At 36.7% G+C, this 25,455-nt stretch overlaps 1 protein-coding gene across 1 annotated transcript in view; it reads left to right on the forward strand.

Moving 5' to 3' along the window:
* Positions 1-25,455, forward strand: part of ACAP2 (ArfGAP with coiled-coil, ankyrin repeat and PH domains 2) — a 57,836-nt gene that overhangs the window by 29,854 nt on the left and 2,527 nt on the right. The window contains 16 exon segments of the mRNA XM_054073918.1: positions 517-591; positions 6,496-6,608; positions 8,904-8,924; positions 12,055-12,106; positions 13,426-13,526; positions 14,723-14,828; positions 15,251-15,459; positions 15,676-15,718; positions 15,720-15,746; positions 17,087-17,181; positions 18,499-18,683; positions 19,509-19,601; positions 20,839-21,026; positions 21,366-21,475; positions 22,468-22,578; positions 22,825-22,886. Of these exon segments, the coding sequence (XP_053929893.1) occupies positions 517-591; positions 6,496-6,608; positions 8,904-8,924; positions 12,055-12,106; positions 13,426-13,526; positions 14,723-14,828; positions 15,251-15,459; positions 15,676-15,718; positions 15,720-15,746; positions 17,087-17,181; positions 18,499-18,683; positions 19,509-19,601; positions 20,839-21,026; positions 21,366-21,475; positions 22,468-22,578; positions 22,825-22,886 (1,591 nt within the window).

A 25,455-nucleotide genomic window follows, 5' to 3' on the forward strand; every position in this document is an offset into this window, starting at 1 on the left:
CCAAGGAACCATGCTCAAATACTGCTGGTGCCCTGATCAAAACTATCTATACAAAAGCCTAGTTGAGTCAATTCCCGCTTCGTGGAGGGCAAGAATCACTAACGTTTGCTCCTTCTAGTTTTTGCTGCTAATGCCAGCGCTGCTGCATAGGCCAGTCAGCCAGCAAGAGCAGCTACAGCATGAGTCATTCTCTTTGGAGACTGAGCACCAATGCGGTATAGAGTCGCATATGCTTGGCACCATGCTGTTCTTTGAAACATTTCTTCTAGGGCTTGCAAGAAATGTACACATTTTGTAGAGGTTAATTCGGGATGGTAGTGCAGTGCTTTAAACAAGGCTTCAGTGGTTATTCAAGGTAAACACTTTATGACCAGAGAAGTAATTAAATACTATGCAAATAAAATGAAAGTCATGCAATGTCTAGACATAATGTTCTTTTTTTGTCAGCATTATGAAATCTACTGATCCAAATTTCTCTTGAAATCTAAAGATTCAATTTTCTGTTTCTCTTTACAGCTGGATCAGTTGGCTGTAGATGCTGCAAAGGAGAAGAGAGATATGGAGCAAAAGCACTCCACTATTCAACAAAAGGTACTTGAGAGAATGTAAGAGGCAGGCTGCACACACATTTTCCTCTCTCCCCAGCAATGCATCTCTGTGTTGGAACTGTGAGGGATGGTATCTTTAGTGCAGAGATACACTGCATGTTATTAAGTGTAGGGTTAAATTGCAGATACTCGTATCACAGAGCAGAATATTATGTTTAGTTTTGAGTGAAACATAAATACAACAGTAGAATTCGTGAATGCTGGGACTCTTAACATTTCATTAGAACTCTTAATTCAATAATATCTTAGATTCAATTTGGCTTTAAAAGTTGCTGGGTTTCCCTCCTGTGTATCTGTAGAAGAGGTGTATATGTTGCACAGTGCTGTGTTGCTTTCTGGACTGCGCCAGATATGAGTGCAGCACTTTGAGGTGGAGTGTGACAGCTGCTATTGCATATTCCATCACCCCTGCAGGAGTTGATGGGAAATATTAGGATTGCTGTAACTGAAACTGAGCAGACACAATGATGGGCTTTAGGGCAGTGCTGGTGTGCTGTGTTTGGAGGCAGACAGAGAATAACTACAGGCAAAGAAGGGGAAGAAAGGGGAAAGAGATGGAACTTGTGAACTAGTGTCGATGTACAAATTTCAGTTTCTTTGGGCTCAGTAGGCCTGTTTTCAGGAGTGGGTGGTAGATAGGGGTTTTAGTGTTAGAGAACAGCAGTGCTTGGTGAATGATGTAAGTTATGGACAATTATCTTTTAATTGGCCATGGAAATAAAAACTTGTTACTGTGAATTGTGATCATTGCTGTTGCTGATGGTGTTTACAGTCTTTGTTTTTTCTTCAAATGCTGCTTAAGGCTGCCTTACAGGTAAACTATTTCTAATAGTATCAATGGTTACTGAAAATTCTAAGCTTCATGAGGCTCAATAAGCTATATCTGTATGTAATATAAATATTCTTGGTTTCTAGTACAAAATACAATTATAATGAGGTTATTTATATCCTGTTCTTTATTTTAATTGAATGCCAATTTTACGCTGTGTCTAAAATGTAATCAGGGCGGTTGTATTGTATTGTATGTTGTCCTCTAAAGTTCTGTGTTTCAAGTTGTATGTGTTGTCTCCTGTCCTTTTCAGTGAAGTCATTGATGCATTTTTGTGATGATAACGCCTAGGTTAATGCATCTAGGCTTTGGAAGGCATGCTTTTTTGGAAGGGCATGCTTTATTGGAAGGCCATCTGGTCAACCTGACCAGAATGGCAACCTTGTTCTCTCCTTATGGCTTGTCATGTCGTGTTCCACTCAGCTGCCCCCTAGATATACGTTTCCGAATCTTCTAGTTCCAAGTCCTTCCATGTTTTTATAGCTATTGAAACTTCTGCTTCTTGCATTGAATATTCCGTGAGGTATATATGCGTTTAATATACTGAAGTTTTAATCTAATGCTTCAGAATGATGCCTTTTCTTCATTGTGTGGATAAAGGACAATTCCTTTTCTGAAATGTATAGGTAAGTGCACATGTGCACACACCTACCCACCCACTACCTGTGTTTGCATATATGTGCATATGCATGCAGAATAATTGCACTAATGACTCATCTCACTTTACTTTATAATCATCACCGTTTTTAATTAGGCCATTGCCTGAGAGGCTAATAGAAAAGTCGTGGAAGGTCTTGGTCACCACTATAGTTTGAGTTCTAGCTGAAGAGAACTGATGTCTGATGTTTTGGTTTTTTTAACTTTTGTGTTCTATTTACTCAACAAATATACAGGAAACATTTTTTTTTTGTTAGCTTAATAAATTTTGTTCCATATTAATCTGGAGTAACATGCACTATGAATTAGTCTAGAAACATCGTGATCACCCTGTGACCTATTTTGCAATGTGTTTTATAGGGAAAGAGTAATACCAGAAGAGTGGTGTCGCAGTGTCAGTGTCGCTTCAGACTTAAAACTGTTTTCTTGGATGCAGCCTGTTGCTGTAGTAACATGTTGTATTAAATAATTCAAAGATTGGTTGAACCTGTGAACTGCTGTGGTTTTTTTTTTGTTTGCTTTTTTTTTTTTTTTGGCAAGAGCTAATATTTTGCTCTAGAATGAGGGAAATGATACAGGAAAAACATTTGCATTGAACTTATTGAACTTCAAATAGTTTTCAGATCCCCTTTTCATTTTTTTAAAAAAAAACCCTTTACATTGGAAGAACTGCTCAGGAAACAGCTGGGGAATGATTTGAAAGTTTTTAACATCTTGAGTAAGCCAGATGCTGCCACAGGCATAAAGCTGGCATAAACCAGAGCTGCTGCTGGGATGTAATGCAGACTAATTCCTGGCTCAAAAACCAGATGTGCCAGTATTTGAAGTGGCTTGTTTGCTCAGTTACTGTGTTGCCTTCTTTCACTTTGTCTTGGACTGTAAACCTTGTTACTTGTTGTGTTTGTTGTTTTAAGCCCTTCCTCAAGAGACTTAAGCATGACAAACTTCTTGTTTGCTGATGGGATGGGAATGGAAGCAACTTTCTAAATGGGGAGGTTGCACAGTTAGTGTCTTCTATGCTGGAGTAACTTTTCACATTAGTGTTTTCTTTGGTACTCATGCTCCTACTGCGTTTTTAAAAACTTTGAAAATTCTGCTTCTCTAAAGTAAAAAAACATATTGAATACTTATTCAGTTTTAAAGTGCTGGTGCTCACACTCCAAGATTTACAGGTAAAATGGCTTCAATAGCTTTCATGACCTGCTAGCAATCTTCATATTAAACATCAGTCATGAACTCTGCTGCTGAAAAGTGTGTTTATGTTTTGGAACTAGAAAATTATATGTAGAGAAACAGAAACACGCAAGCTATGAAACAAATCCATTATGTATGATAAATAAGTTTGTATGAAAATGCATTTACTGCAACGCTATCAAGAATAGTAAGTTTGCTGTGATAATTGTGGAAATGAAAGTTGTTTTTCCATTGCCAGCTGGTTTGCTATCCCTCATGGACATTTAAAGAAAGAAAAAAAGGCATGAAAGCACACTGTCCACTTTACTTACATAACCCATTTCTACGTGTTTCTCTCCCAGTAACTGGCCAGCCATGAAAAATGAGTATCAGAATAGAAACTCTAGATGTTCCTTCCTTCAGATCTGAATGAAGTGTGCAGTATAGCATGTCAGCGTAACTTTAATAATACTGACTTAAGTTTCTTAGTTCTTGTTAGGTAATATGTAGTTGAGTCCGAACTGACACCTAATTAGTAAATGAATTATGTTTAAAATTCAGTCTTTATCAGCTGCGTGTTTGATTAAGGAATAGAAAATTCTGAATCACGCAAAGTGACTGAGTTTATTAACATGTGATTCTCTTATGTGGGACACTGGAAAGATATGGATGTATTTCTCTCCACCTCCTGATTATTATTTGTGATTCACTGAACTTTTCCATATCCCAGGATAAAAATAAACTATAACATGACTGCCTTTCTCCTGTTCTTTAATTATAAAATAGTAGAGACTATAAGATCAGACTCAGCTTTTCTAGTTCTTTTTTCTACTTTTTTCCTTTTAATTGAAATGAAATGTGGGTCTTTGTTCATCTTTTTCCTGACCACAGCTTTATCAATTATTTTTTGTGGATAACGCATGTGGGAGCTTTAGTCATCCCGCCTGGCCACTGCAGCTGGTCATCTGCTATGTACACTTAGGAAAACACTAAGCATTTGTCTGAATGCTCTTGTGTCTTTATCTGCTCTGTAAAGGTGGAAGTCAATCAGGGCCCTAAGTGCACTTCCTGATGAGGGCTGAGTATTGTGGACTGTTTGCACCGAATGTAGCGTGATAAATGATCCACAGGAGTTTTCCTGTCATGCTTGTCTATGTCTTCGAAGTGTAAATCTAGATTAATTGGAAAAAACAGTTGCATTTTCTGCCACAGCTCTCCAAACCTGGTGGAAAATGTGATTACATAGTAGTTTGGACAGAAAAGACTGAGGAAATGTATGTTGTCTTTCACTGGACAAGGAATTGCAGGCATCACTGAGACAGGAAGATGCAAGTCTTTAGCAGGTTTCATTATGTTTGGGAGCTGGTAAGTTAGAGTAATTTGTCAGTTTTTTGAGGAGTGGGAGAATGGTTTAAGTCTGTGCTTATAGAAGTATTTTGGGTTTTTTTGTTTTTTTTGAGGAGCTAAGAAATAAACAGGAAATACTTTGAACACTTTGAGAGTGTTTGTATTTGTCATAAGTTGTGAAATACAAAGTTAAAATTGTACTGTGGTATTTGGCCATTTGAGCTTAAATGAAGTCTTTAACATTCAGCATGTTTTGGTCTGGGAAACAGGCAGAAAGGCTGAATAATAAGTGCACAAGTTTGTCATTTTTTAGGAGCTTTTATATGCAACATGTATGTATTCAGATCAGATATGACAGTTCCATTTTCTTTTGGAACTCTTTTGTGCTTATCTTCTGCTAATGAATTAACAAAAATCTAGATTTAACATTTCCAATAATCTGTTCAGATTGGTAGTAGCTGAAAATACTGAGCAATTGTATGGGAGAGTGCTGTGCTGGCCTTGGGAATGTACTGATCTTGTATTTTTAACCACTTCTCTGTCTTGTTTAATTAACCTTGAATTGTACCAAATCATTCACACGTATAAGCATAAACATCATGTGTAGCAGAAAAATTGTGTGCAGGCTGGAATTTTATGTAGGGCTAATGGTATTGTTTGTGAAGCTGGTTTTTTATAGCCTCTTTTCTCCAATGTATAGACAAATTCCTAAGGAGGGGAAAGCACAAAAGAGATTTACAGACGTACTTTTTACAGAGAGCTGATGTTTGCCATTTACAAGAAGTGTCTGCTGAAAGTATGGGAGAGTGACATGAAAGGTCCCACGTCTTATGGGTTACACCTGTTTTTTGTTCTGAAACTTAATTTTCAGTGATGTTTCTTCTGCCTTAGTTAAGTGAAAGAAACCGTATGTTACTAGTTGATTTTAATGATGTGTTTTACTAACAGTGAAACTAAACGATAGCATGTATATTATTTTCATCTCTGGACATAGCTTATGATAAGTGATGTTGTCCATGTGCAGTTTTTCATGCACACCTAGTAGCTATTAGCCTCCCACTCTCTGAATGCCTGAGCTCTGTAGTTCCCTGGGAATTTTGTGCTGTTTCATATGAGGTACGGAAGCAAACAATCACCACGGGCATTACTACTTAGTCTGTCCTGCCTTTGCTGGTTATGTGAAGCAGTTAGCTTTTCTGAAATTTGTAAAGCTGTTATAAACCATTATTGCCTGTTATTGTTATTTTATTGGTTAGAATATATATTCTCTTATCCTGCTTCTAGCTTTGTCTTTCTGTCAAAGATCATAAAAAAGGCAACATACCACTGCTAAGTTTTTGTCATCATAGCCAGCACCCTGACTGCTTTAGTTTAGGGGTGCCTGATAGCATCATCTTTATTTGGTTACTTGTCATCGAAGTTTTGATCCAGCTCACTTGTCAAGATGACAGAGCTGAAGAAAATGCTAAAAACACGGACTGTCCTCTACAATTGTCTGCAAAGCCTGCAATTGCTTTTCAGTTATTACTCTGAAATCTTATTGTCCCTTTTCTCTAACCTTACTTTGCCTTTTTTTGGAATATATATGAGACCATTTGAGCAGACAGTTGAAGCATCAGAGCTCTGTCAGTTTATGTTTTGCCGCTCCACTTCCCTCTACCTGAGCAAGAAGTTCCCTTGTGTGCAGGTAAAGTAAATATTTTGAACATTTTGTTCTCCTAAAAATACTTTTAAAACAGCGTCAGGGTCTGAGAGTCATAAGCCTGACTAGGCTAGCAAGCAAAACATCATTCTTGGGCCTGTTTTAGATTAATGCTGTCCGTATTTCAAGTTTCATTTGAAACTGCAATGTCTCTTTCTTGTCTTGTTCCTTTATACTAGGATTATTCCAGTGATGATACTAAACTGGAATACAATGTAGATGCAGCCAATGGTATTGTTATGGAAGGTTATCTGTTTAAGCGAGCCAGCAATGCCTTCAAGACTTGGAACAGGTAATTATTCACAACCTCTGTTTACTGGCTTATACTGCTTGTGAAGTTAAATTCTTGTCTGATATAATCTATGCAATTCACTGATTTCACAATTCTGATGAAGCACTTGGATGACTCTGTTAATTATCATGGAGATAAAACTTCAAAGCCATTTTTCCTTATTTTCTGTCCTAGTTGTTTACAAGCCTTGTCTGTGTATCTTAGGATCTGGAGAAGTCGTATTTATGGAAAGCTTGCTTATTGTGTGTAAACCTCTCTGTAATTGCATTTTAGCTTTCTTTTAGCCTTGCTCTTGAAACAGAGCAATCCTTATGACTGTTTTATTGTTTTTTCTGTTTGTCACAGGAGTAGTCAACAAAGCTAAACCTTTAACTCTTTTTCATTTTAGACTTTTACTTCATCCCTATTCATCATGATAGGCTGGTTGGATGCTTATTCTTGGGCATAGAATAGCATTGGATATGCTATCTGTAACCACTATGTAGAAACTGCATCAGTGATTTACATTTTGTACTTCACAGTCACAAACTGTTACTAATTGTTGTGAAACTGCTATTACTATCATCATACATGAATTATAGGTTTAAGACCTTCCTAATGAAGACAACTATTAGTTTCTGAATCTAGCTCCATTTTTTGTCTTTTGATAAAAATGGAGAAGTATTTTTATCTTTTTATTTCTGGATACATTTGTTATTACTTGCTACCTTGTAGGCATTGAAGTGCTCATTGCCACTTTCTCTGCCTGTTTCCAGCCATGGAATGCTTTTCTTATGTAGTGTTGCAGTTTCAGCTGCAGGGACATAATACCGATCAGATTATACCATATATTAGAGGTGAGAGTGTTTTCCAGTCACTAGTTAGTGTACAAGAAGGGACTATGTCACTGCATTAAACTGTTTTGCGTGTATAAATGTACAGTGAAATACCAAACGTGTATAGAATTATGTATTTTATATGAGGGGATTCAGGGCTGAGGTCAGAGACCCCAAGATAGACAAGATGTTTTCAGTGCTTTTATCTGATAAGTAATTTGCTGTTTCATTATGTGCCCAACTTTGGGGGAGGTGGGTAGAAAATCAGCCAGGTGAAACAAAACCAGAAGAATTTGCTGGGAAAGAGATACTGGAGTTTCCTGATGTTCTGAACCAAGAGCAGCAGCAATGGTATTCTCTGCTAGTTGCTGATTGCACTGTCAGTTGTGATATGTATTTTAAAAGGTACCCTCTCATTTCCCTCTGGTTATCAGTTGGTATTTTGGTGGTTTTAGGTCTTTTAAAGTACTTGTTTACCACCAAAACCCATTGCAGTTATCATGATTAATGTAGACTTGCCAGCATTAAAAGCAGAAGAGATAAGGAAATGGTACAGTGGGTCTTGTCTGGATTTGACAGACATCAGTGTGATTCTAGCTAACAAATTAGATAATTGTGATGCCTTTGTGTGCATGTCTTTGTCAATGAATCCCTGAACTTCGTAGTGGATTATTCTGGAAAAGCTCGGTTTGCTGGGGGACAAAGAAATCAAAAGCATGTAGTGGAGGGGGTTGAATCTGCCCTAGCGAATGAAAATTGTTTTTTAATCTAAAATTTCTTGCTAAGCTGATGTATTTTCTTCCTGGGGCAGCTCACAGCTCAGGTTTAGTTATCCAAAGACTTTAGTTATTTGCGCTTTTGCATCAAGTTCTTGGGCTAGTTCTGCATGATGCCATTCAAGAAACAACTAGCAGGTTACAGAGTAAACCATAAGAGTTATTTGCAATTCAATGTTTTTGTGTTTTGAAAGAGCTGGAGATTTTGCAATCTTCTTTACCATGACTATGTGGATATTGTATAGTGTACATGAGTATTTGAGGAAATATACTCTAGTGGAATCAGAATTTTTTCTTTACGCTGGGAAGTTTTACAGTAGCACATGTAGAGACACATTTTTGGAACCTATCTTTACCTGTAAATGATTTATCTTATTGTACCCAATTTTTCTTTAAGACATCGGGAACTGAAGTCAGGTGCATTTATTATTGTGAAGCAGTAGGTGGAAATCTGTTTTGGTTCCTAGAGACTCGAATGAAAAATAGGTCCATGTCGTGAAGAAAGATATGTGTAGGAAAAAAGCCTTTATCAAACACTGGTATGTTATGGATAGATTTTAGGTGGATGCATTAAATGTTTTCCTTTTTAATTCTGCTGTATTTTCAGATCATGCTAATTCTTTGCTTATTTTGCTCATTTTGCATTTTTCATTCCTTCTCCTTTCCCCTATGTTTTAACCCTACCCCATTTTTTCACATGACAGGAAAAAGCCAGATCACATCAGGTACCAACCAGCTTCTTTTATACCTTCCCAGTATTTCTTTGGCACGCAAAAAGCTCTTAATTAACCCTGCACTTAATTTCAATTACTTGCAATGGATGTGTAAGTGGCTCAGTCTGAGAAAATAACAGAAGGATTCTGCCTGGGATGCCTGTATATCTGATACTCAACACCTTTAAAAGAATTAAAAAAGATTGAGCTAGTTTTAGCTAAAAAGGAATTAAAGCAAAGTTTATGCACTCAAACTTCTGAGCATACAAGATCAGTGTTTTGACTTTTTCCCTGGTGAAGTTGGTGAGGTTTTTCTCATCAACTGCATTGGAAATAGAGATGTAACTTTTAAATGTTGTGCTTTCTTATTCATTCCGTTTTATTTGCGTGCTGATAGCAGCTAGTGAAAATCAATTAAGCCTGATTTGATTTTTATCTAAACTCAATTTAAATTTTATTTTTAGTATTACTTTTCTCAGAAATTTGGAATGTTTTTAAATGAATTTTGTATTGTTTCCTATTTAACAAATACTTTTTGAATTGTGTAGCTATAAATGATGGGAAATGTTGTTTCTAACCCCAAACAGCTATATTTAAGCACTACCCAGCAGGGCAGTGCAAATTGCTCCTAAGATTTCCATAAGTATGTTTTCTCCTTCACGGTGCTTCTCTCTTATTTTTGGCAGAATGTCATGCTTAAAGAAACTTTGATAACAGTCAGTACTTAGTGCACACCTTGCCTAAAAATTTATGGACATTTATCCATAGAACAGTGTAGATTTGGTGTTCCCTGTAGTAGCACCCTCAGTACATATATTGTACCTCAGTTTCCTGGCTGCTCCTGCTGTAGACCCCCAGTAATCTCTTTCCTACAGTAATGAGTAGAGTTTATTGATGATACTTCATTAATTTGAGATGAATCTCAAAGTTTTTGGCTTGAATAAAAGGGCTGTCATTAGAGAGGTGGCTGCCACTTTTATTTTTCCAAGCATATGATAAAGTGTATTGGCTTCATTTTCCATTGCCATCCACTTCAAAAGTGTGATCTGCAAGTTATACTGCATTCAAAATTGTTGATCTCAATTAATAAAAGTTTCTCTTAAATAAATAAATCCTCCCGACTCACCTGTGGCTGTGTTGGAAAATTCTTGTAAAGATTTGATTTCTCTGCCAGGAGAAAAGGGACTGGAATGCCTTAAACTTCTAGACTAGACTTTAAAGATGACAGAAATTTGTTGTACAATTTGTGTGCTTACTTGTATCCAGTTATCAGATTGGACCTTGTTTACTTAAGTGACTCATTAAATATTTAGCTGTAGAACAAATGAAGCATTGTATTAATTAATTATACTACCTAGGGCTGTTATTAGGGAATTGCTCCATTGCATGTTATCTTGGGGCAAGGCTGCTTTTTTTTTCCCCTTTATCATTAGGCACTGCTTTTCATATTTTTCTGTTTGGTGTTATGTGCACAAAAAAATCCTGACTTTATTTTCCTTTTCTAGTTCACTTTTTTGTTATGTTACCTGTTTCAACATTAGCGATGACTTGCCTTGTGCTCATGTTTGAGGCTCAGTTACTGCATCTCTTTGTTTTTATAAATAAGTGGTAAAGATGATAGCTTTTAAATAGCAGTGACCAAAACTACTGCTGTTAATAAATTATAGTAGTAGTTAACTTTTTGCATTATTCTGTTCCATTATCTTAGTCTGAAAAGATGACTTATTATATTGGAAATCTAGTATTAGAAGAAGATCCTTTTGTTGCTTTTTAAATTAGATAAACCTGCACAACATTTTAAAAGAGTAATTGTTAAAAGGTAGAATCTCATCTGTCTCAGTACTAACTTTTCTAACAAATACTAAATTTTCTGATTTGAATCTAACTTTTTTGGTATCTTAGTTTTCCTTAACAGTCTATGTGCTTCTTTTCATGAATGGCTTTTGGTGGTTGAATAATACATGGAGCCCTCTTGTTACTAATTGTAGTAAACTGTAGCTTGAAGTTACAGCCTGTGGAGAGTAACAAGATATGTTGCAATACAATATTTTGTATATTGTTACTCGTCAAACTAATTGGCAGTGCAGAAAAATGTGATTTGCAATATAAGGGGGATGTTTGAGATAATTGAGGATTTATGCTGTGATAAACACAGATGCACATGATAAGCCTCAGCCAAACAAATAAGTCTAAATTTCACTGCAGTACTAAATTATTTTTTTATATTCGCTTCTTTCGTGTCAGTTCAAAACCAGTGATGAATGGTTGGCTTTTATTTGGTGCATCCTCAGAAGGACTAGAAAGGAAAGGTTATATTTGCTGCTTTTTTTTTTTAATTTAGTGATCTGAAAAAACACAGTTATTACAGATCTGAGGCATTTGTAATTTTTTACAAAACATCTTTCCGTTCTCGAGGAATATATCTGATCTGGACAGTGAGTTTGACAAGAAAGGATACAGTTCAGAGGAGTTTTTTAAGCAATTATGTTATCTTTGGATTTATAGGATGCCGTCATTAAATCTTTTATTTAGTATTTTCCTACAAAGCTAAGGCTTAAGTTTGGATCCTCCTTAGAAGGTTTTTCCTTGGTTTGCTATTGGTTTTGTATGCAGTCCTTTTACTCAGCATCTGAAATTTTAAAAAGTGTCAAATATAGACAGACATTAAACTTGCATGGATGGCAACTCTGTAGTATTTTAGTGCCTTAGTAAGTTATTTCTAGTTCTACTCCCAAAAATATTTCATGAGTAGTTTACAGAGTTTAAGTATTTTTGTTATTCAAACTATGAATTTGTTATCCAACAATTACTGAAAATGTGTATGCTAAAATACAGAAGTAAAATGCTTTTGAAATGAAGATGTTTAGGTGTGATAGCTTAACTAATGTTGATCATAACATGAAATGTGATTTGTTTTAGGACTCAAATTATTTGAACCTTGCTTTCTTTTTTCTGTTTTTCTCTTTGCTTTCTTTTTTTTTTTTTTTATTTTTCTCATTAAATACTTGCCAAAACTGACTGCAGCATTACTTGTGTGAATTCTTTTATGCAGTCTCTCTATACACTGTATGTTAGCACAGTTTACAGGTCAAGCACTGTAAAATCAGTTATGTATTCTCTGGATGTCTCTTTATTTGAATAGGCGCTGGTTCTCAATACAAAATAACCAACTTGTATACCAGAAGAAATTTAAGGTAGGTATCAAAAACTGTCTTGGATAGTTTGGGATGGGTGTAATGGTTTTCCTGACTGAGCAGAGGGAAGGAGCAAGTGCCGACATAGGCATGTTCTCTGATCTTCACCCTACTGCATTTTCTAAATTAGTTTCTCCCTTTGTAAACTGAGGCCAAGAGCTGCACTTCACAGATTCTAAGATTCCCCCACAGTCACTCATAAGCATATGCTGTATTTACTGTGGGGTTTGTGCCCTTGTTGCAGAGAAGGTTTGTTAAAAACTTAAAAAGTTGTTGGTCCCAAAGAGCTTCTACACTCTTGCTGGCAGGGAAATATTCCATGCTGTTCTTTGAGCTGTTGTGTTTAACTCTTTCAGGACTTGCTCCCTCCAGTTTCTTACTGGACTCGGGTACCCAATTTAGCAGCTGGCAGGGGCAAGGCATGAAAGAGTCAGGGATGCTATGTACATTTATTTAATACTGAAAATGTAAGGTGGTTCAGCAGTCAATATCTGTCTTTTGCTAGTGAGAACGTACAGTTGTGTGTTACAGCAGGGAGGGTAGCTCTGACCCAAGCTGCAGGAGCCAGCCTTTCCCATTGATGTTGGGGTGCTCCTCTGTTTACTGTTCTAGAATCTGCTTTTGCATCACATAGCTGTAACTGGTTTTCATGTTGGAAAAAAACAGAGAACTGAATGGAAATGGAAGGGAAAAAAAAATAGGGAAGAACTTAAGACAATTCATGTGTCTCCAGTATTAACAGACCAGGCTGTTCTTTGTTACCTGACGCTGTCAAATCAGGGAGCTTTGTTTTTGTGATTGGAAAGGAAACACACAGTTGAGTGTGTGTGAGCACGTTTGAGTTGGTCATTTTGTGAAGTCCAGTAAGCATTTCATGTTTGAAATTTTGAAAAATGCACGTTTAAAGTACTGTTGGCTTAGAAGAGGTGCCTTATGAATTGAATCAAATTTCAAAACTACTGCCTTCAGCTTCTGATTTTTTACATGGCACTTAAGGTACTGCTGATTTAGCTATAATGCTTGATTTGTGTCAGTTACTTGCATCTCTTAGAAGGTATCTTTGAACTCCGCTGACTAATGTTGTTTAAATTTAAGGTGTCGATTGGATTGTAAGTGAAAAGGAATTTTCCAAAATTCTTTTTAAATTTTCATTAAATATAATTAAACATTAAATCTAAATCTTTCCTGCCAAGTATCTCTAATTCAGTCTATTTAAAGAACTTCTTTTTGGAGGAAAAAGTTGTGTAAATAGAATCAAGTGCTAAATAACTTAGGAATATTAGCAATTATGTAACATTTTGTTAATTTTTGTCTCTTAGGATAATCCCACAGTAGTTGTTGAAGATTTGCGGCTTTGCACAGTTAAGCACTGTGAAGACATAGAAAGGCGTTTCTGTTTTGAGGTGGTTTCTCCAACAAAGTAAGAAGTGCTAGAGCACATTTATTAAAAAGAAGCCAAAACCATTGCATTCAGTTGTCTTGAAATTAAAGATTAACACTTCTCTTGTGATAGATCAAAACAGGAAAAGTATCTGAACAATTCTGTTCTCTGAAATTTTGGCTAAGTGATGCTGTGAAATGTGTACCTAATATTTAGTTTACTTTTGGCATTAAAACAAACATGCACTCTTGTGCTTTATGCATAAATGGCTTGTGATGGTGGAGATATTGTGTCTTACTAGTAGTTGATACTGTCAAGCTGCTTAGCAACATAGAAAATAAACCTTGTTTCTCTGAACTTCTGATTAATGTAATGAGAAAGAAACATACTAATAAGTTGTTGTCTCAGTAGCGTTAAATTACATTCCAGAATGCACCTAATGAACATACCAAATAATAATGTTTTTCAGCTCTAGTAGTGCAGTGTATGAGTTTTATTTGGAGAAGTAGGGCAGGTCTGCCACAGTAAGGACAGTACATGGGCTTCTTCTTCATGGCTTTAATATGTGACCATATTTAAGTTTTTGATAGGTCAATTTACTTTTAGATTTAGATGTGATCTATGCACCCCACTCCTACTTAGGTTTCTCTTTTTAATAGATTATGTCCTAACGTTTGCATCCTCAGTTGTGAGTCACTTTAACATGCATTTTGTTCCTGCTTGCCAATACTTTCTCAACCCCTAAGTGTTGGAACAGTTTTGTACTTCCATGACCAGTTGCCTTTGACACTTGGTGTGAAATTCATTCTTTGTCAGAGAGCTTTAAAATAATTTTTTCTTGATCTCAGTGAATGAAACTGTTTTCAGGGACCGATACCTGTAATTAGTCATAGAGTTAAATTGTATGCAAGGATATAAAAACTGGAAGTTTGGAATGAGAAAAGAAAGGGAATATGAAGCTAAGCCAATCCCTGGGTTATTTGAGGAGTTATATCTGTATGTTTTAGCATTATCTGTGCATGGGTTTGAAACAAGGAGTTTGCAATTCATAAAGGGTCAGCTGCTTTGTTGTCTCAAAATAAATCGGTTTATTAGGTGATACCTACTAAACAATGTACTTATGGTCACAGCAGGAAACTTTCTCAAGAGTCTGCATTTCATTGAACAGTGTGTTGTTTGATGTTGGCTGTTTGATCAGTGTCTCTGACTCTGAGTACGCATGTGATTTCTCACAGAAGCTGCATGCTTCAGGCTGACTCGGAAAAGCTGCGGCAGGCATGGATTAAGGCTGTTCAGACCAGCATTGCTACGGCATATAGGGAGAAAGGGGATGAATCTGAGGTGAGTTTGAAAACCAACCAAACAATCACCCCCTGTTTAGATCCTGAAAGTTAAAAATGGAGTAAGACTGGTTTGGAGAGGGGAGGAAAAGGTGAACCCATTGTTTGTCTTCCAATGGAAGTGCAATAAAATTTTGATGGTTATGATTTATAGCTATTCTTTTGCTCCACTCCTGCCAATGTTACTTCGGCCTATGTGATTTGATGTGATTTTTCTGTAGTGTGACTAAAATTCACAGGATGTTCCTATATTCAGAGCTATATTTCTTCTAAAAAGCTAAACATTTTTTTCATTGTACAGCTTTCCTTGGCCTTAAATACAGAAGTTTATTTTCTAGGTTTCCAGTGCACAGTCAGTATCTATAAGACTTTTACTTTTTAATTTAATGTGTGTTGTCTGTTTGTTTTTTTTTTCTTTTTTAGAAACAGGAAAAGAAATCATCCCCTTCTACTGGAAGCCTGGAATCTGGCAGCGAGACAAAAGAGAAGTTGTTAAAGGGAGAAAGTGCTCTACAGCGAGTTCAGTGTATTCCTGGTAATGCCGCCTGCTGTGATTGTGGTTTGGCAGATCCTCGCTGGGCCAGTATCAACCTAGGAATCACCCTGTGCATTGAGTGCTCTGGGATACACAGGTTGGGGAACTCTTCAGAACTGTATGCGATTTGTGTGTTGACTTAATTAGGAAGGGTGGTGTTTGCCTCTTCAAATGTGTATTGAAGCAAAATTAGAGACTGGTGTTTATAAACAGAACTAAGTTAACTGCTTCGTTTGCAGAAATTAGTTGCAAAGCTGCCTGAGGTAAGACATGGCATGTACTTGCAGGTTAATCTTTTTTTCCTGCTGTTTAGGAGCTTGGGAGTCCACTTTTCAAAAGTAAGATCTTTAACACTGAGATTCATGGGAACCTGAACTTCTAAAGGTATGGTAATATTTTTGGAATAAGCTTCTATTTGTTACTTTGTTTTTCTACAGCATCTGCATCAGAAAGCTCAATGCAGGAAACGCTTGCATTTATATCTATGCATGTCTTGCACTTCTTTGTGGAAAATGTTTATAGTTGTGTCGTGTTTTTTTGATTCACACTCTTATAACACATGCAGTAGCAATAGTCATTCTTGTTGCAAACTTGCAAGTCAGAACAACTTATGACACCTTCAGGTTTGCAAATGCACTTTGAGTAGTAAATTTAATCAGATGCTTTCAGCCCGTAAGAAGGGAGATCTATTTACAGACCATAATATAGTAGGCTGAAGAATTTTGGAAGTGCTGTATCAGCCTGAAGTGTGATCATGCTTAAAAATTCAAATGCCAGCTCTTCCAGCGAGACTTTGATTTCATACCCTTGCTGGCTTATAGGAGAACACTCGTGCAACTGCTCGTGTGCTCTTTGTGTGCCAAAATTCTAGCCTGAAACATGGTTTTGAAAATCATGTGACATTGGAATACTGAAATAGCAACTTACACGTGGATGCCTGCGTGCAGCTGGATAACTGATGCAAAGCATTTATTTCTAGCTGTGACACTCCGGTACTTAGATATTGCTTCTCAGTTCTGAAACAAATCCAAAAGTCAATGTGAGTAGGGTGGTGTTTCTCTTCTGGTTTGACATTAAATAATTTATAACTACCAATGTGGTGATTGCTGAGGAAACAAACTAAAATATCCCAAAAACTACCACCCCTTGTTCCTGTCATGTAAATACCAGAAGAGACGAATATTCTGGTCTGGTGTTAGAAGTCTGGTTGCCACCAGTAGCAGGATGTCATGGACCAAAATTCTCCTTCAAATTAGGTATTTGAGGCTGATTTTTGTCTTTGATCTTTTTTATATAGGACATAGCAGATGTATGGCTTTATCTAAAATTTCTGTTGGACATAGCATAGAAATTGAGTGATTTTTCTCTCACCAATCGGAAAAGAGGTAGCTATTAGGAAAAGCCTGGTGTTGAAAGAGTAACCTTTGTTACTGATTGCATAAAGATTTTGAGTGGACAGATGGTCCTTTTGCAGTCCGTTTTCAGAGAGGAATGGAACTTTAAAAGAGTGACTGTTTTTTGCTATCTCACTCAGAATTTGATGTCTCTGTTCACTGATTGTTTTCAACATTGTGCTATAAAACCCGTGTTTATTTCTGTAAGTGTACTTTTACCAGTGAAAATGCTAATTTGTAAAGGTAGACAGAGTGAGGTTAAAAACAATGAAATAGGATAGATAAGACTTTTTGCCAACTGTATTTGAATTTGTTTATTTTGCTTCATAGCTTATGTGTGAATTGGGAAATGGTGTTATAAATAGAATATATGAAGCGAGGTTGGAAAAAGTGGGAGTAAAGAAGCCACAGCCTGGAAGCCAAAGGTAGTAATTTACTAGCAGTGCCTCTTACTTCCTTTCCTTGTTGCTTTCTTCAGCCTCCAGCTTTAAAGGATGCTGCCAGTTAACTGTAGCACTCCTTTGATTTACTTCTTCCTCTTGTCACTTGTCTCCCCCTTTTCTCACTCTGTCTTCATTGGGGATTCCATTTGTTGATCCCTTTCAGCTTCTCTCCTTCATTTGTTCTTTTTCTGATCTCACTTCCTCCTTTTGATGACAATGCTGTGCCATCCTGTTCAGTCTCATCAACATGGGCCTGTTGGTTTTGTTTTTCTGTCCTCCTCTGAAACCTCTCAGCTGCACTTAGTGAGTGCTGACTGGAAGTAGCCATGTGGCTGTGCCTTTTGTTTACAATGACTTTGTTCTTGTTTGACTTTTGTTCCCTGACCCCCAGAATGCTCTCTTCTTTCTGCCTACATTGTACATGAGGCATGCTGCGTTACAGCAACCTTATAATGATTGTACTGCTGTCTTTTATTTCTGTGATGCTAATTCGAGTTTGAAGGTAGTTTCCTAATGTTTTGTTCTGCTGTATGAGATGTCTTTTAAAACTGGGTTTTTATACAAGCTTTCCAGTTTCTGTTCTGCTTGCTGTCAGGCAGTTTTATGGTATAGAAAATAGCATTTTATAATGTGTTGTCAATTTGGAGACAGTGATAATAATATAAATAATGTAGGAGGTAGTCCTTCTACTGGTAACTTCTTTTCAGTAGTTTCAATAGTAATACTTTTACAGCTCCTTTCATCAGTTTGTCCCAGCTGGGGGATGTGTTTTAAGATGATAACCTCAGGTTACAAGAAAAAATATTTCAGTGTGCATGATGGAACTGGTGGCTATATCTACCTGAGGCTTGTTATTGTTGTTGTTCTCTTGTGAAATCTTGGTCTTCCTTTAACAAATGTTGCAATTTATATTTGCCTAAGAAACTAAATATATGCTATATTAATTGGTTATTAACAATGTAAATATGTACAAGGGATTAATACCAAGAAGTAACACACAGTAACTAACGCTTATTTATTCCACATACCACTTTCTAAAATCTTTGCCTGAAAGAAAATAAACATATATGACCTTAGCAAAATTACTTTCGTATAAGCTTTATGCAAAATTTAACCAAAAATCAAAAAAAAGCTAGTGTGATTTTTTTCATCCTTCAGAAAATGTGCTGTAAGTGTGTCTTATGTGTGATCCCAAACTAGAGTTTTGGTTACTGGCTTTAGTATGAAATAGATGTTATTTTAATACATGAAAATACTAAAATATTAGCTTACTAACTCCAGGGATTTTGTATATGACAGGCAGGAGAAGGAGGCATACATCAAAGCAAAATATGTAGAAAGAAAGTTTGTAGAGAAGCAGCCTGCATCAGTATCTCTGCCTGAATCTGGAACAAAAGTTTTGCCTCAAAGTCAGGAGGAGAAAAGGCACAGTGGCCCTGAAAAGTCCCATTTGGCAGGGGAACAAAGTGCGGCATCCCAAAAAGGTATTTACATGCTTCTCTCCCTAGCTATATTAAAAAGTACATGTGTAAAGTAACACGGTTTTGTAGTAATTTATTTCCTGCCTCATGCAGAGAAATTGGAATCTGTCTTTTAATGGGTCGTAGAAGGTTCAGAAGTATAGGAGAGAGAAGAATTGTTCAGAGATGTGAATTTTTAGGTGGGGAAGAATTTGGAGTGGGGATGCTTATCATTCAGAAACATATTAACCACCTTCTTTCCTCCGTATTTTCATCCTTCTTAATTTTTCCAATAACGTTCTTTCCTGCCCTATCCCTTCCTTACTGCCTGCTTTTGCTTTGCTAACTTGCATGTCCCAGCGGTTGCTGTAAGTAGCGACGAGGCGAGGCGGGAGTCTCTGTTCTGTCCTGATGAACTAGATTCACTCTTCTCCTACTTTGATACCTCTTCAAAGCTACGTAGTAGTAAGTACTACAGCCCTGGCGTGTTCCATATTTGCACTAGTGATCCATTGTGTGTTGTGGCCACGTCCCTGCCTTTAATCTATTGTCTCCAGGCTACTGCATTGCTTAGTGTTTTCATGAAATAATTTAAGCTTTTTTACTTATCCTGATATTTGCCTTTCTAATCATCTTTGAGATTTGTTATTGTGATAGATGTTATGGTTGCAATATGTGACTTAATGTTTGTTCTATGGATGCATTAAGAATATTGAATAATTACTAGTCATTTAAAAAAAGCCAACTGTATTCAGGACCAAGTATAAGAGCTTGCTTTATTATCATGGTATCTGTGAAGAGTAGGTAACTTACGGTCTGCATAGTAATTACAGCTTCTCCCCAAAACAGTGCGAAGCAGTGACAGTGGGATCCCACAGTGTGCTGATGACAGCAGAGAACACCTTGCTTCTACTATATCAGCTAACAGTTTGTATGAACCAGGTGTGTTAGGCTTTGCACTTTAAGATGAAAATATATTCACTTCTTAGTAGCATGTTCTTATCTTGGTGATACAATTCATCTCTCTTCCATCCTGGTAGGCTGAAGCATTTTAACAGGGTAAACAATTGCTTGAATGACCTTTCTCTTCTCTAGGCTTAGTAGCTAGAATGATAATGAATCCTTCTGTATGAGTTCAGAGAATTCCTTTTTTTCCAGTCCTGAGCAGAACTTTGTTTCTCAGTAGATAGAGTAATGCTGCATTTTGATACAGACAAGTCTCCACAGAAATTGTTTTATAAATACTTAAATCCTTGGAGATAGAATTCCTGTTAAGTCACAGATGGGAGGCTTTTATGTCTTGTTAGACCATTCTTACTTAATTTTCTGTTTTCTGCTATGTGGAATTGACTGTGTCTTTTAACATTCCCGTCTCTTTACTCGAGCTTTTGTAAATAGATTGATGACGTTACTTGCTATCTAATATTAGCAACTTGGGCTGACAGATGTATTGAGTATGGCTTATCAAAATTGCCTAAGCATTTATTTATGGCAAACTTGCTCTTCTCAGAGCACTGTTCTGAGGTATGCTTTTAAATCCAGTCATTCATAGTTTTGTTTTGGAGGCAAGCGGCATGTGGCCAGGATCCTTTATTTGACTGCATGGTAGAAACACTTGCGTAAGGTGCTTGTATATAATAATGTCTTTATCTCCCAGACTTCACTCTGTATAACTCTTAATGAGATGAAAAGAGAGATGATGCTTTAGACAAAAAGGTTATAGTGAATCACAATAATATCTTTGAATGAAAACTATGTCAGAACAGTTATTAGCCTCATACTCAAGAGGTTTCAAGCTGTTACAGATAAACATAATTTGTATGACTACATCTCCACAGGAAATTAGTTTTATTCATATCTTGCAGTATAGGATAGAAAACATTTCCAATTTAAAATGGTTTCATAGTAGTGACATGGAATAGGTAGACTGAAAAATATTCATGTATGCCTGTAATGTGGAGAGAATGCTTTCTGGGCAGTAATAATTCTATGAAGTGGCCGTGTCTGAATGCTGGAACAAGCTAAAGGAATCTGTGACTTCTGGCAGAATGGAGCAACACCGCACAGCATTCTGCAAAACCTGAGCTACTTTGTGCCAAAGAAATGACATTTTGGGGCAGAATTCCATGAGGTACCTTATAAAAATAGGGATTAGATAAGCATTTTTTTTTCTTTTCAGAAGGAGACAAGCAAGAGTCTTCTGTGTTCTGTGACTCCAAACAGCCTAGTCCAGGACTGCAGCTGTATCGAGCTGCCTTTGAGAAGAATCTTCCTGATATGGCAGAAGCATTGGCCCATGGAGCTGAAGTAAACTGGGTCAACATAGAAGAAAACAAAGCAACACCGCTCATTCAGGCAGTGCGAGGGGTATGTCATACACAGCACTGGCCGATGTGGGAAGAGGGGAAGGGGAATAATAGGGATATTTCTGTGTCAGTGTTCTTTAGAACTGCTTGCTTCACTAATGAGTGATAATGTGGTGCTGCAGTCGTCTTTACAATGTTCTCTCAGAGTTGTTTCTGAACTATTTTTTCCTGTTATATGCTTTGTTTTGCAGTTATATAACCTAGTAGTATTTAAATTTGATATGGAAGCAAATCCTTTTTGTTTCCTTTGCCATGTGACTCAGTGGCGAGAAGGCAGAGCAGGTTTGGCTCTTATTCTAGAGATCTGGTGCTGAATTGTTTGTTTGCTTTTATTCCACAGGGTTCATTGGTTACTTGTGAATTCTTGCTGCAGAATGGGGCCAATGTGAACATCAGGGACATGAAAGGAAGAGGACCTCTGCATCATGCCACAGTTCTGGGACACACTGGGTAACTCACTGCTCCATAATTCATGGATGGTCAACTTTTACTACAGCTCTTAATGTGTTAATAATTGTCTTTGTTTCCCCAAATATTCTGGCATTTTAACATAATCCATGTGCTGTAGGTTTTTCATAACTCTTGCAGTGAGAGAGGATTTGAATTATCAGTCTCATCTGCTAGCAAAACACACCTGTAAACACTTTGATCCATTTTATAAAAATGTGTGTTTAATAATGCTTTGAAATAGCACAAACTTTTGGTGAAGACTCATCAGATTTCTTTAATTTTCATAAGGAATATAATACAAGTAGGAGAAATAGGTGGTGCATGAGGGCTGAGGCCTCTTCTGACTCATCCTACCTGTGTGTTGCACTGAGAGTGTATTTCATTTGGAGAATATACTGCATTACATCTTTAGTTTTAGAATCAGGGCTTTTAACTGAAACCCTGTACCAGCTCAATTCAAATGAGGACAATAATTTGGTTGGTGGTGCCCAAACTCTGCATGCATGAGTTCTAAATAGAGTGCAAGTTGACAGGTTGGGACAGTTGAAGACTTAAGCTTAGTCAGTATGCCCTATTTATAAATATGAAGAGTTATAAAAGCAGAGCAAAATGAGTTCAATTTCTGTTCGGTAAATCGCGTACCTGTGAAGTGTGGTCTTTACAGTAGTGATTTATCATACCCATTGGTTCTTGTCTGTCATTGTAAAAGGGATGAAGTGTTTTGTTTCTACAACCTAAAATGAAACAGGACATTAGTCTTGCTTCTAAAGGGTTCAACTCCTCACTGCAGTAGTGTGTTTTGACTTAGGCTATCTTTCTGATGCGGATGAAATAATTAAAGGTTTTACTTATGCTGTGTTAGCGTCTTAGTTGTTCTAGGTGAATAGCACTGTTTTGATACATTAAGAGACTTTGGAGTTTTAAGCCAAATATTTATTTGCCTTTTCCCTTTATTGTTGTAAAATTTTTTCTTAAATGCTTTTTTTGAACAGACAAGTGTGTTTATTCCTAAAACGAGGAGCAAACCAGCATGCCACTGATGAAGATGGGAAAGATCCGTTGAGTATAGCAGTAGAAGCTGCAAATGCAGATATTGTAACATTGTAAGTTGTATGTTCTGTTTTTAACTAGGTCACTAGGTTTTCCTTTCTATTTCAAGTTAAAATTATAAGACATGTCAAAATTCCTTTGCATAAAAATTAGGGAGAGCAGAATTAAGATCAAAGCTAGTGCACTATCCATAGTCAACCTCTCTGGTGTGAGGTTCAGGAGTGCATTGTAGGTCTTGAATTGCAGTCATTTTTCATGCTTTATAGATTACATTTTTCTTTTTGTTTCTTAAATCATAGGTTGCGTTTAGCAAGGATGAATGAAGAAATGCGTGAATCGGAAGGACTCTATGGACAGCCAGGTCAATACTCTACTAATAACCATACTGAAATGCAGTACAAAAAGTGCATTCAGGAATTTATCAGTTTACAATTAGATTCTTAGGATCTAAGGGAAATTTAAGATACATAGAATAATGGTTTTTTTTATAAACAGTGGACATATGTTAAAGCTTCATTGAAATTCACTAGTTTGACTTTGTCAGAGTATTTAAGGGACCTTCAAGGAGAGTGTTTAATGTACATTATTATAGTAGTGTATGTTAGTACAGCCATTACCAACCTTTTTTGCTGGTAGTTGTCCAGAGTTTTCTCCTATTGACGTCCCGTTGAAACTCATAATGTTAGGATTCACCTGACGTTATTTAATAGCAGCCTTCTGATCGGGGTTGCTCAGAGACAGTTGGGGAGTTCATCTTATTATAGGACACCATTCTCCTTCCTGTGGAATGGTCCTCTTTTTTCTTTAAGAAAAAATGCTTGCACACAAATGTAAAAATGTATATCAAATATTTCAGAATAACTAGACAGAAGTAGGGAAGTACTATTTCCTCAAATTTTACTGTAAAATATTGTTATTTGTAAGGTACAAATAAGAAACAATCCAGTAATTTTCCAGTATGTGGGTTTGTATGCATAGTATCTTACCAATTGGTTAGGAAAAAAAAATAAATTGGCAGACATTTCAGCCAACTGGTACAAGAAAGAAACAAATTATATTTAATGAATATGTTCAACTTTATCCTCAGGCACTCGGTTCCAATTTACACTATGTTCTGTTGTGATATTTATGCAAGCCATTTCTTCTATCATGTTATGCATCCAAAGGAACCTAATTTAATATCATGTAAATATCAATAATGAAGTTGCACTTGATTGTCAAGTTAACTAAAAACACGCTGCTATACTTGGCAGTGGTGAATGGTAAACCTTATCTTTAAGGTAGTGCTGAGTACTTTTCTCTCACTCCTTTAAAGCCCTTATGTATTTTCCACTGATTTATAAGGACTGTGTGCTTATGTCTTTATCAGTTGGGACTGGAATATACTCAAGGGGCAACATTGAGTCTCATGTCAATATCCCAGATGAACTCTATTAAATAAACCAAATTTATTTATTTCATAAAGTTTCTCCTTAAGGATAGATGCTTTTCAAATTTATTTTTAAACAAATCTCCTAGGAAATTTAAACAATAATAGTGTTTTAGGTGCTCAGATGTTCAAATTCTTCCTTTGGCAGAGCAACAGATAACTTGAAAGTATGTACGTGACTATGAGCTTAATTGAGGAAGAATTCCTCACTCAGAAAATGCAGCAGGCTACGTGTATGCAAAATCTTTTGCCAGCGTGGCTGTTTTTAATACTAAGCCGTTTTCTGACACAATGCATACTACTTCACTGACAGGATGACGGTAACAAATACTGAGTTATTTTTGAGTCTTCTCATCTGTATTTTAAGAGGTAAACCCAATAACTGGCAGTTTCAAATATTAAAATGTGCCGGTTTTAAGGGAGGTAGGTATTTTGATTCAAAAGCTCTGTGCTAAATTATAAATGAGCATTTCGGATCATTTAATGGATCTGTCACAAATCCAAAAAGATTTTAAAGCAGAAAATGGTTCTGTAGTTTGTACAAAATGCCTCAGTTGGTTACGGAATGTTTCAAAAGTATAGTGAAATGTTTCGTTCACAACAAATACAGGCACTGCTCTAAGGAAAATGAGTGTGTTTAAACTGGAGGTGAGGCAGACTGTTTTCCATTATATCTTCTTTAAAGTAGTTTATTTTAGACTCTTCAATTAGGTAGGTGAAATAAAAAGCTGGCTGAGTCTTTCATTGAAAATATCCTGAACTTTTTATCAATTTGTATTACAGTAGGATCTGGAGAATGCAGTTGATACAATCTGATCCAGATATTTCCCAGACAGTATGTGATCCTTGTAAACAGGGGAGATGGACAATAGAAAGTAGAGCTGCCACAAGGGATAGAGTTTGCCCCACATCAGGGGGTGACTGTCGTTAAAGTAATTTTTGGAATTCAGGCCACAAGCTGCACCCCAGTGCCCTAGCCAGGAGATTTTGTTGTGTCTTCGGTTAGCATAGCTCTGCTCTCCTCGATCCTTTACTTGCTGAAGTCTCTTTCAAAAGGTGAAGTAAATACTTGAGTGTTTTAAATGTTAATATCTGCTAGCCTGCTAGAAGGATTGTTTAAATGTGTAAGTGTAAGCACAAAACCTGTCTGCTGTCACAAGGTACGGTACCTTTACATGGTTGTAACAGAGGCAGGTCTTTTTCACTGCATATACATGTGAAATTATCTGCGCTGCCCTTATTTTAGAACCTCTCTTTTCCTTAATTGCGATTCTACAAGAAAATAAGGATTTTCAAGAGAATTGTATGTTTGCTGGGAGCTACAGCAAGGGTAAATATCGATGTACAAGTTTGCTGTCATCAGAATGAAGCCAACTGCATATTTCTCTGCTTTAGTAATGTGATTGATAATCAGTAATTACTGTAGCTAATGGCATCAACGTTTCTAATTTAAGTATAGCTGGTTGGTTTGAGCTACTGAGAGAATGTATATATTGCTTTG

This window comes from Cuculus canorus, chromosome 9, assembly GCF_017976375.1.
Source record: "Cuculus canorus isolate bCucCan1 chromosome 9, bCucCan1.pri, whole genome shotgun sequence".
Classification (NCBI taxonomy): Eukaryota; Metazoa; Chordata; class Aves; order Cuculiformes; family Cuculidae; genus Cuculus; species Cuculus canorus.